At 38.9% G+C, this 12500-nt stretch overlaps 1 protein-coding gene across 2 annotated transcripts in view; it reads left to right on the top strand.

Moving 5' to 3' along the window:
- The window catches only part of CUNH8orf37 (chromosome unknown C8orf37 homolog), a 22536-nt gene that overhangs the window by 612 nt on the left and 9424 nt on the right, over positions 1-12500 (top strand). For both annotated transcript variants that reach the window (XM_008847853.2, XM_008847852.2), the window contains exons 2-4: positions 4173-4260; positions 8450-8517; positions 9056-9121. In XM_008847853.2, coding sequence (XP_008846075.1) covers positions 4173-4260; positions 8450-8517; positions 9056-9121 — 222 coding nt within the window. The remainder of the gene's footprint in view (positions 1-4172; positions 4261-8449; positions 8518-9055; positions 9122-12500) is intronic.

The following is a 12500-nucleotide window of genomic DNA, read 5'->3' as shown; positions in this document are numbered from 1 at the left end:
CCAACCTAAGGGACTCAGCAGATGTCAGATGGAAATTTTATGACACAACTCTTTGCGGGGGTTGACAGAAAACAAAAAGAAACAAACAGAAAACCTTACCGTTCAAATTTGCCCATCTTTTTACCTCCTTTTAATAATTAAATACTAATAGGACTCTCTCAAATCACTTATTCTCCCCTCCCCCAAAAAATCCAAAAACAGAAAAAGTATGCATCAGTGTATTTACCCTTTAAAGTGATGACTTAGAACTTCCAGCAGTAACTCTTGCTAGAATCTTTTGGAAGTTGCCCCTGCCTAGATCACTTGGAAAAGGCTGGTGAAATTACAGTGGTGGCTTTGTATCTCTGGTTGGGGCCTGTTGTGATTTCCCATAAGTACTATGCAACTCCATTGCTATCCAGCTCTCCAGTCTTAACCTACAATGACATTTGTTTCTAAAAATTCACTCTCAGGAAGATAAAAGCACTGAAAAGATTTCAGACGAGTTCAAAACAGACGTTCCAAAAATTAGTTAGGCACCAAGCATTTTAAAAAATAAACTAAAATGATTGTTTTCAATGGGCCTTTCTCCATTTGACTGAATGTTTGTGAAAATATAAATCATTATTCTGTGTATTAGTATCTTGTATGCATATATCGAATATAGTTTATTCCTTATGTACCTGTGGCCAGCACATCTGCATGCATCTCCTGCCCCTGTCCTACAGCACTGTCACTTGGCAATTTTTGTTCTTTTTAGTAGTACCTGTAAGGATAGAAGAGAATTTACCAGACCCCAGAGCGTTTACATCTTAGAACTAGCATGTGGAGGAATTGCAGGCAGTTCAAGATTGAAAGGACTATTATTTATGTGGATCCTCTCCAAGCATGGGTTCTTTCAAGCCTGTTTCTATACTTTTAGAACCCATCCAAATGTTTCTAGTACCCCATCCTGTCTTAATACATTTATAAAGCCTCTAGTGAATCAATACTGTTATCATTTATGTTAGAACTTATCAGGCAGGATATTTGGAAAGTCTGCAAAAAGCAGCAACAAATACACTAAACCAAATCTCAACTATAGTTCCTTTCTGGTATATGATGTCAGTACATTAAAATTTGCACAGAGGCAAAATTGACATTTAAAAACTAGGAAGCAATTTGTGTTATGAATTTATTAACACATTACTTGCCAATTGTATGGCAATATAACTTTTGTGAATTAAAATACTGAAATTGCCTCTTAAAATGATAGCTTTGCAAGTAATACACTAAATGGCCATACTACATCTGGATACCAGAAACAGCTGTTAATATAAGTGGTAAATGCAATTTGTTGAAGTGTTCAGAATGATAAAGAAAATATGTAAATAGTTGGAATTTTTAAAGACCAACATGGGTTGAATGAAAAAACTGCCATAGTAATAAAGTATTTCAGAATGATACAGGTGAGAATACTTAGAGATAACAGCTATAACAATAATAGCTAACATTTATTGAGTCCTTTTTGTGTGCTAAGTTCCTTACATGTGCTATTTAACCACCATCACACCACAAAGTGAATGTTATCTGTCCTTAATCATCATATTCAGTCACCAAATCAAGGTGGGCCTGGTGGCACAGGCCTGTAATCCCAGCTACTTTGTCAGCTGAGGCAGGGAAATCACAAGTTCAAGGCCTGCCTGGGTAGCTTAGCAAGCCCTGTTCTCAAAACTAAATAATAATAATCTTAAAAATCCATCTGCTTCTTGAGATTGTCAAATGAGAAAAAAGAGCCTTGACAGTACATCATCAAAACCATAGGAGAAATTTCAGGAGGACATCTTTGTCATCTTTCATAAAAGAAAGTTCAAGATTTCATAAGCAGCTGTGACACGTTTCTGAAAGATTAAAGAGGATTAGAACTGAGAGACCGCTGAGTGTATCAATTTGAGAAGAGTTTCACTGTAGTTGAGAGATGAAAGGAATATTACACCTGAAAGCACTTTTAAAGATAATATTTTTATAAAGTATCTGAGTTTCATAGAAATTAAATAACAAACTAGGTCAGTATCTCTGGACCAGTGATGATTTTGTCATTCAAGGGGCATTTGGCAATGGCCAGACATTTTGGGTTATCACAACTGGAAAAAAGTGTACTACTGGCATCGAGTGGGTAGAGACCAGGAATTCTGTAAAACAGACTACAGAGTTCAGTAGCACCCCGCCCAACCCAACACACACACACACACACACACACACACACACACACACACACACACACACACACACACACACACACACAGTTGTCCCAAAATATCAGTAGTTCTAAGATTGAGGAATCTTCATCTAGGTTACTAACTAATAATCAGATTTACTTCCAAGGAAGTAGAAATAATGGACATAAACAACTCCAGTTGTAAAAAAGAGTGGCAGTTTCAAGGGACCATTTTTGTAGAGTGCTTGAGTTTTTGGTTTATTTGTTTAGAAGAAGGGCTTGACCATAATTCTAAGGTGAGGGAAAATGCCAGCATAGAGTAAAGGACACTAAGGAGAAAAGTGAAAGAGAAAAAAAAGGGGCAAAGCCTGGAGGTAGTTGGAATCAGCCATGTGGTTTGAGGCAGCTAGCTCAGGATTTTCTTATATCACATTAAATTGTCTTAACAAAAGAAGGGATATGATCGTGTTCAGTAAGATTTCAAAGTAAACACATTTCTAGAGAATTTGACCAAAAAAGATCTTCTAAAACAAATCATAATGGTTCAGTGAACTTACAAAGTTAATATACAGCATCTAAACCTTGTAAGAAAGAGGGATACCTCATAGCATATGGTTTGGGAATGACTTTTACAATATAGACAAACTCTGGGCAAATAAGTCTTATCTAACCTTCAAACCAAAAAGTTAATCTGAGCTTGTTTATAATGCATACAAGTTCACTGAGCCTTGTACTCCTCTTGTGAGCTGGAAATATGACCTTAATCCTTCATGACCCTTCCTTGCTCTGGACTAAAATAATATATGAATATATGTGTATTTGTTTATGTATCAAATTCTGCAGACCACTTACCTTATTGAAAACAATGAAAGGAATTGATATTTGTTTATGGTTGTGTGTATGTGTGTTGGTCTAGGTATCAGAAAAGCAAAATTCTCTTAGGAGTCCTACTTTTACTTCCCCATTTCATGCTGGATACACTATTTAAATAAAACAGTAAGTGAGCCTTTTGTTTGAGAACACAGTTCCCAGAGAATTCTGAAGGAACAGTTCTCTCTTGGCTTAAAAGTGGATGCTAAGAATCAGGTGTTTTTATTGAAGCATAGCCATTATGTGGTGTCACATAGTAAACACTGTAGTGTGGGTGTATGAATTACCTAAATTCCATTCCAAGCCTTTCTACCCTTCACCTGCATTGCTTTGTACAAGCTTCTGAATCTCTCAGTGCCTTTTTTTTTTTTTTTAAGCTAGAAATTGGAATAAAAAATAACGTCATGTAAAGCCTTAGGACAGTGCCAACCTGGATTTAGTAGATAGTCACTAAATGTTCACTATTGTTTGTGGGGGTGGGGGAAGCACAGTGCTGGGCATTGAACCCAGGACCTCACCCATGCTAAGCAAGCACTCTACAAGTGTGTGACAGCCCAGCATTCACTTTGAAATAGAAGTTCTGTGCAGCAGTTTCTATGAGGAATCTGCTGATGGCTTCAGCTGCAGAGCGTAGAGAAGTTGAGGTATTCTAATACATGGCAGTGGGTTTTTGTTTTTGTTTTGCTTTGGGGAGGGTTTTTATCTTGTCTTTTTGGTCATTTGATGGCATGTCTTTGCCTCCTTCAGAAAGAGATGAGGTTGTTTGACCTACAATGGAACCCTTTATTTATGATTTAAGTTTTATTTATAACCTATTTGTTTTGTGTTTTCTATGTAAGTGCTTGATATAATTTAGAAAAGAACATTCCTAATTTTATCTTGAATATAATGTATAGGCTTAATCGTCTTAAATACATAATAAGGTACATATGTGAATTTATACCAATAAACTATATATCTTTGTCTCAACAAACTTAGCCTATTTCCATAACTGAAAAATAGTTAGCATCACCTGTATCCTTATGTTATCAACTCTTAACAAATACAATGCTATCTGTTCTTAAGCCTCAAGTGGGGGATTTTTGTGGTTTTTGGTTTTTTGTTTTTTTCTTTTTTTCCTTTTCAGATCAACAGAAACATGTAAAAAAGAAGAAGATCTTGACAGTCTTATCAATGAAATATTTGAAGAGCCTGACTTTGACAAAAAATCCTTTGTAAGTCAAATGTTATAAGTATAATTCTTATTTCAGTATATTTAGAATAGCCTTAGAACTTAAAGAAGGCACAGTAGCTATCCTTTGAATTCTGAAAAGTACAAATAAAGAAATTATTTCACTTAAAGAGTTTTAGAGGAAATAAAATACTAGAAACTATTTTCTGAACAAGAGTCAGAAACTAGAGAAGCTGTTGGTGTCAGGTCCACTCACAGATCAAGCTGGTCGCTGACATTTTTTGCAGTCTCTAAGAACACCTTTCTAAAAGGCCCAAAACAATCAACTTTCAGTATAGGAATGTTTTTAGCATCTAGAATGCTCTAACATTGCCCTTATTCTACAAACTAATGGATTTGACTAACTTGTAATATTTTAACTTTTTTTTCGGGGAGGGGGTCTTTTGAGACAGGGTCTCTCTGTAGCCTCAGCTGGCCTGTAACTCACTATGTAGACCAGGCTCGCCCTGAACTCACAGAGATCCGCCTAACTCTGCCTTCCAAGTGCTGGGACTACAGGCGTGTGCCACCATGCCCAGCAATATATCCTAACTTTATTACAAAATTCAAAAGAAACCAACAGCCATCCAAATATTGTGAACACATAATAGCCACCCATCCTAAACATATCTTAATACTTTGCCATACTTTGTTCTCTGGACTTTTTTTTAATTAGCTTTTAAGTTTTTATTTATTTATTTTTTATTTTTATTTCATGTGTATGCGTGTATTGCCTGAATGTAGGTAAGTGCACCCATGTCCTGCATTGCCCTTGGAGAACAGAAGAGACTGTTGGATCTCCTGGAACTGGAGTTAACGGACAGTTAACTCTCCAGCCCCTTAAGTTTTTATTTTTAATTATGTGTTTATGTCTATGTGTGAGTATGTGCACATGAGTGCAGGTACTGTGGAAGCTGGAGAAGCCAGATCCCCCAGGAGCTGGAGTTAACAGGGAATTGTGAGCCGCTGGACATAGTTACTAGAAACTGAACTCAGGTATTCTGGAAGAGCAGTACGTACTCCTAACAACTGAGCCATCTCTCCAGCCCTTAATTTATATTCTTTAATTAACTTAGAAAGTGGTGGGTTTCCCTTTGACTTTTTCATACGCCCTTCCTTTTGGTTGGCCTTCCATTCCTCCCCTCACATCTTCCCCTCCCCTCCCTTCCAACCCTGCTTAGACTTTGCACCTCCAATATTCCTTTTTTCTGTGTTCATATCAGCTATGTTCTGCCGTCCCTCCTCAAGACACCCCCTACTTCAGTGCCCCTTTTCTTTTCTGGCTTCTGCAAGTACCCTCCCCTTTTTTTAGACAGGGTCTCCCTGTAGCCCCAGCTGGCCTGGAACTCACTATGTAGACCTAGCTGGCCTTGAGTTCACAGGGATCCTTTCTCTGCTTTCCAAGTACTGAGATTAAAAATATGCCACGAAGCATGTAAATTTACATCACGTTAATTAGTAGAGGTGATAAACATTACCATTGAAATCTACCCGATGACTTTATAGACATACGTAACAGACTTTATAGATCCAGGTGCCAAGGAACCAAGTGCAACCGATTATGACTAGTAATAATCAGATACACACAGATTAGAGATGGATGCACCAACATCTCAGTGTTAGTAGCAAAAACAACGAGTTTTTCTGCAAGGAACTATATATTCTAAAACGAAATGGAGATCTTTTTTAAAGGATAAAAACTCATTCAATTTTATGTCTTACAGGGCTTATACCAAGTTCAGTATTGTGTAACTGTATTAATTCAACTGTGAACCTAGAAACTTACAGCCACTTGTGAAAGAGTTGTACTCTTTCTTTGGAGTGTGTTACTGAATATGTTAAAGCTGTAATGAAATGCTTCTTCTAATCACGTAGTTATTAAAAATTAAAAAAAAAAAAAAACGCCACCACGCCCAGCTTGCCTTTCTTTTTTTCTTCTCTGTTTTGGGGGCAAGATCTCATTGTATAGCTTTGGCTCAAACTCTCTATAGCCTTAAATTTTAATTTGTGATCCTCTTGCCTCAGCTTCCTGAATGGTAGAATTATAGGTATATGCCATCATGCCCAGGTGAACTTTGTTTTTTAAGAAATAAAAATTAGAGATACAGTTGAAGACCTCTGCAAATCATGCTGTACTGCCTTCCTTCCCAGAGATAACCACTGTCTTCTCCATGCATACATTGGTATTTTTATAGTGTATACAACCAGAAACAATTCAAACTGTACAATAATCCAGTGTGTGCAACTCGGCCACAGTTTATTCACTTCACTGGCAGTGCACATTCCGATTAAACTATGCCTAGTTGTTTACTCTAACAGATGATGCTCCATCAGACATCTTTACATGTCTTTTACCCGTGTGTGAGAGTCTCTTTAGGCTGTGTAAACCTCAATTTGGAATTCCTAGTCATTCATACTCAGTACCTTCTCTGCCCACTGCCATTTTTTTTCCAAAATGACTGTATCATATTTTTCTGACCCAGCAGTGTATGAGAGTTTATATATTTTAGTGTTCATCAGTATGTTTTGTGTGAAACTTCTTTCTTAAATTTAAAAGAAACTAGATACCTAATTTACAAAAATCACAAAGAAAATGGTTTGTTTCTTGGTTTTTTTTTTAAAAAAATAAAGGGATGATTAAAACAATACAACTGAAAATCCCTAGTTTCAAATACAGACCACTTGTGTTTTTGTTAGACCAAAAAAACCAAATAACCTATAGATTTCAAGGCCTAAGTTTTTCTAAATTTAACATTGTCAGTCCATCTGAGGTTAAATTATTAATAAGCTCTTAGTTCATTAAAATGTCAGTTCAATAACACTATTAAATACTGTGCAAGCAGAGTATATTGTAAGTGCTAAATAGTAATGCTAATTAATAGAAAAGTGATGTCATGTTTTTGTGTAATTTGTTTTTTATTAACTACTGTGTAACAACTATCTGAACACAAGACATTATGTTTGAAGCATTTCAGAAGAAGGTAACTCTCTGGTTTGGCTTTAAGATATACTGATTTAAAACTAAATCACAATCAGGAAATAAATTTTCATGCATTTTTATGTTTCCAGCCCCCTCCCCCCGCCATTTTAGTTAACATAGCTAGTTTTCCATCAAGTCTGTAAAATATTTATTGAATGAGGAAAACAAGTGTCTGTGAGTATGGCCTATGTCCTCATTGTCTGGAGGTTCATCTGATGCCTTCACAGTACTGCTGCTCACCTCGGCCTCTGCTGGCTCATTTGTTACATCTGCACTTGGACCCACACCAGAAGGCCCAGGAACCAACAGCAAATGTCACAGTGTGTTGGCTTAGAGTCACAGCTCTGAGCCTAGACAGTGCCTGAAGCATGCTTCCCAAGATACTCATATACATTGTTGTTTTTTAAACATGCAGCAGAATTCGTTCATTTAACTTAAAAGTTAGGGAAAGAGTAAAATGAAATATTTTTGCCTCTTAAACTTCCTCCCCAATTAGGTGAAATGAAGGCATGTCTTTGCATAGTTGAAATTGCCTTTTCCCGTCTCACTTCCTCTTGTTGGCAGTTGTCCTAGTATGTGCTTGGTTTATGTGATTTGATACCTTATACCAGTTAACACTTAATAAATGCTTACTAATGATGGTGATGGTATATAACGTATAGGGACTACTGTATGCTTATGACTAGGTAGCTGTATATTTTCCATGTCCATATAGAGGTTGATACCATTCATTTGATCAAAATTAATAATCCTGAAGTTGCACAGAAGTTTGTTTTTAGTTCAGATGACTACCAATCACAACCTTTTAAAATGAACCTGACATTTTGGTTTTTTTTTTTCCTCAGTTGAATTTTTTCAAAATGAAGTTTTAAATAGTGGGCACATCATATTAAATCACTGAACTCTGGCATTAACTGAAGACTTATAAAGTCACTCTAAACCTTAGCATGCTAATAACAGCAGTGGATCAATTTCCTAGGCTGAAAACATAGTAATGTGCACATTCCTCTGAGAGTTCCGAACCCTTCTCTGCTGCCTTCAGAAGGTTTTGATGACCGTTTTCATTTCAGTTATCTAGAAATAATACTAGCAATTTTTTCATTTAGTGGTTTAAAAAAATATTCTTATAAAGCAGAGAATTTTCATTTTTATATATCAGTTAGAAAGCTACTCTTAGCCTTTATTGTTGTTTTGTTTTGTTTTGTTTTTTTAGCAAAAATTAAAATCTAAATCTGCGGGTCACACATCTGTCGGAGCTTCCATTCAAGGCCTCAGCAAAAGGTAAGTTGAGATCGCTTTGGTGAATTAATTATACAGTCTAGTAGGCAAACACCTTAAGGAAAGTCTAGTAGATTCTATTACCACTTAAACAACAGTGACATTGAAGAACAAAGCTTTAGTTGGCCCTCAGAAGAAGGACCATTGGCAGTATCTTCAGTGTTCCTATGGTCTACCAACCCTTAGTGTAAAGGAAATTAAATGGAAGATTATTGCTATTGTAAATAATTTTCTGCCACATTAAAAAAAAGTGTGAACAGTTTCTCAGAATTAATGCTCTGTTATATTCATTAGCATTTGCTTTATTCCTTGCACTATTTGGCACACACATTTCTCTGTGGATCATTTTAACTCTTTGAGTGTTCCTGGATGTGCAGGTTACATCCTAGAGAGCAGCAATCCTGTAATAAATATCTTCTTGGAATAGTTGACTTACTAGGGAAAACATACAGCTTGAATGCAAGTAAATGAGAAAAAATTAAATTCTTGTATTTCTTTTTTGTCATAACTTCATTTTCCTCCATCTGCTGAACGTGTCTAGTTGCAGTCCAGTGTATCTCAGTGGAAGCGCTGTTCCATATGGGATTGGAACAAACACTTCACAGAGGTAGGTGTGGGGATGTGGTTAGAAGTTTTATATGTGGATACCCTTTTGTTAAAGTGTGGCTCTTTTTGTCTTGGCACCAGTCTGTTTTCTAATGAGAGCTATATTTTATTAACCAGTCCAAGAACACTTTGTTGAAATGTTTATTATTCCTGGGAGATAGCTAGTAAAGGCTGATCTGGCCATGGTGGTGCACACCTGTATTCCCAGTACTTGGGAGACTGAGACAGGAGAACTGCCAAACATTCAGGGCCAGCCTGAGATACGTGGAAAGGTCTTGAATACAAAAAAAAATTTGTAAAAAACAGTGATGTTGGGTATGTATTATTCATTGTGTTGATGCCCTTTTCTGAGCCCACTTGAAGGGCCTAGTTCACTTGCATCCCACCTGGGTTTCCACAGGGCACCAGGAGAGTGTGCTTCCATCCAGGCTGTGGCAAGGAAGGAGAGTTAGATGAAGCAGTGCAACTGTGCAGCCTGCATAATGCCTTAGCCTCGCTGATTTGGCCTCAGCCTGAGAAGCTCTGCATTACCCAAGTAGTTCTCAGGCATAGCCACTTGATTTCACATCTTTCTGAAACAGAAACCCACCATGTCTTGCCTCCAACCTCCCCTTTCCATGCTCTCAGTCAGTCAGTCATGGTGCCGCTCACTCCAAGCACATATTCAGTCCCCGTACATCCCATTACTGTTTTCATAGTGTTGTGCTTATAAGCACATATCTTGAAACTTCTGCTGTTTTTGGTTGTTATTAACAGAGGCCTGCTTACCTACATTATTTATATTTTTGTCTAGTTTTTTTAATGTCTATGTATTTATTTACTTATTCATTTTATATATATGAATGTTATGCCTGCATATATGGAAGTTCATCCACGCAAGCAATCCCTGAGTGGCCGGCCAGAAGAGGGCGTTGGATCCTCTGGAACTGGAGTTACAGACTGTTGTTTTAGCCATGTGGGTGCTGGAAACCAAACCCAGATCCTCTGCAAGTGCGGCCAGTGCTCTTAACCACTGAGCCATCTCCCCAACCCCAGTCTTTTTTTTATTTTTTTATTTTATGTGTATGAGTGTATGTGAGTGCACCTGTGTCGTGCAATACCATGGAAGTCAGAAGAGGGCTTCGGACTCCCCTTGAACTGGAGTTAAGGAAGGTTCATAGCTGCCATGTGGGTGCTGGGAATCGAACCCGGGTCCTCTGCAAGAGCAGCCAGTGCTCTTAACCTCTGAGCCATCTCTCCAGCCCCCCAGTCTATTTTTTTAACATATATTTAACACATATCTTTTGTTCGTTTTTAAGAAGAAAAGACTGGGGCTGGAGAAATGGTTCAGCAGTTAAGAGCACTGGCTGCTCTTCGAGAGGACTTGGGTTTGATTCCCAGCACCTACATGGCAGCTAACAGCCATCCATAACTCCAGTTCCAGGGGATCCAACTCCCTCTTTTGACCTCCGAGAGCATTGTATGACACAGGTGTGCTTATATATATGCAGGCAATACACTCACACACATAAATAAAAATAATAAAATATTTTTGAAAAAGAAAACGCTAGGCTGGGTGTGGTGGCGCACGCCTGTAGTCCCAGCACTTGGGAGGCAGTGACAGGCAGATCTTGGTGAGGCCCGGGCCAGCCTGGTCTACACAGTGAGTTACAGGCCAGCTGGGGCTACAGAGAGACCCTATCTCAAAAAGACAGAAAAAACTTAATTCCATATTGACCACATTTATGGGAGTCTGTTACATTGACTAATAGAAGTGAGATCAATTGGTGGAGGGTTGTAGTGGTGCCATCTTCAATCCTAGGAAGCCTGAAAGGAAAGGCTGTAGGACCAAAACGAACTTGGGAGCCTGGTGAGCAGGCTGAGTACCTTGAAGTGTGGCGTAGTATATGTGAGAATTGAGGGCAGTTGACTGACTCATCATGAATTGAGGCGTGTCTCAACAAAGAATTCGAGATACAAATTGGTCTTAGAGGAAACTGCAGTCTTACCATCTATCCTGAATTACCAGGTCAGTTCAGTTGGACTCCTCTCAGTCATTTTCAGAGCTGTGACAGCTCTAGTGAAGCCAGGCACCACGGCAGCAGTTCCTGCTGTTGCCCACTCCCAGCTTCTCTACTGGCTCCCACAGATGCAGCATTCAGGATCACAATGCTAAAGTGTTATCTGTCTCACATTAACCGTACTCACTATTCTTTTTACTAAAATATTACCCTTGCTCCTCTTTTCTCTAGTCCCTCCCCTCAAAACTCTGAGGCGCTCTGACCTGCTACTTTCAGTGGACCGCTTGTCATCTTCGCTCCATGTTCGTTTTTCTGCCTCTCAGTATTTTAGCCTTTATTCTCTGTCTAAAATAGCACACCTTTCTAAACTATGTCCCCTTTTGTCTTATTCACATACGACAGATTTATTTTTTATTCTTTTAAATGCTTTGAACGCACACCCAAAGCCCTGTGCTAATGGAGTAATAATAGTAATAATAGTAGCAACTGGTAAAGGAGCAGATAAGTAATTCGTTACATTCAGAGCCTGAAAAGCAAGGGCTCTGATAGCAGCACTCCTGCATCACTCTGCCACTCACAAGCTGCCAAGCCTTAGCCAGGAATGTTATCTCCTAAAACCTCAGTCTCCTCGCCAATAAAAACGAGGCCAGGTGTGGGGGTTCATGCCTTTAGTCCCAGCACTCAGGAGACAGAGGCAGGTGGATCTCTGTGAGATCGAGGCCAGCCTGCTCTGTATAGTGAGTTCTAAGCGATATGGGTCTACAGGGAGGCCCCGTCTCAAAAAGACCAAAACCAAAAAAGACATTTCCTTAGCTGAGTGTAGTGGTGTATACCTTTAATCTCAGCACTTGGGAGGCAGAAGGAGTCCAGGGAATAAGATGGGGACTGTGACCCGAGTGCGGCTCTGGCTGTAAGAAAAAGGTCTCCGTTTTTAGATTAGAATATAGATTTGACAGGGTTCCATGATTAAATGACTGTGGTAAGTAAGAAAGATGTTAAGAGTGCCCTCCAGAGGGCCACTGAGATAGTTCAGCATGTACACGCTCTTGCTGCCGAGCCTTGCCACCTGAGCTGGATCCCCAGAACCCACATGTTGTAATGCGGGAAATGACTCCTGCAGCCTGTCCTCTGACTACACATGCACCATGGCTTGCATGTGCCCCTACACATACACATGGAAATGAATGAATGAATGAAAAAATGGCTTCCAGATAGGGTTGAGAGATGACTCAGCAGTGAAGCATAAGTTCTCTTGCAGAGAACCCACATTGGGCAGCTCACAGTTGCCTGAAACTCCAGCTCCAGGGATCTGATGCGCCCTCTGGCCTCCATGGGTACCTGCGTTCACATTCACAGAACCACACAATACACATAAACAAC

The sequence above is a fragment of the Nannospalax galili genome, unplaced genomic scaffold (genome assembly GCF_000622305.1).
Source record: "Nannospalax galili isolate Female #2095 unplaced genomic scaffold, S.galili_v1.0 scaffold183, whole genome shotgun sequence".
In the NCBI taxonomy this organism is placed as follows: Eukaryota; Metazoa; Chordata; class Mammalia; order Rodentia; family Spalacidae; genus Nannospalax; species Nannospalax galili.
Note: the sequence above shows the minus strand (reverse complement) of the source record. Positions and strands in the feature narration are given on the sequence as shown.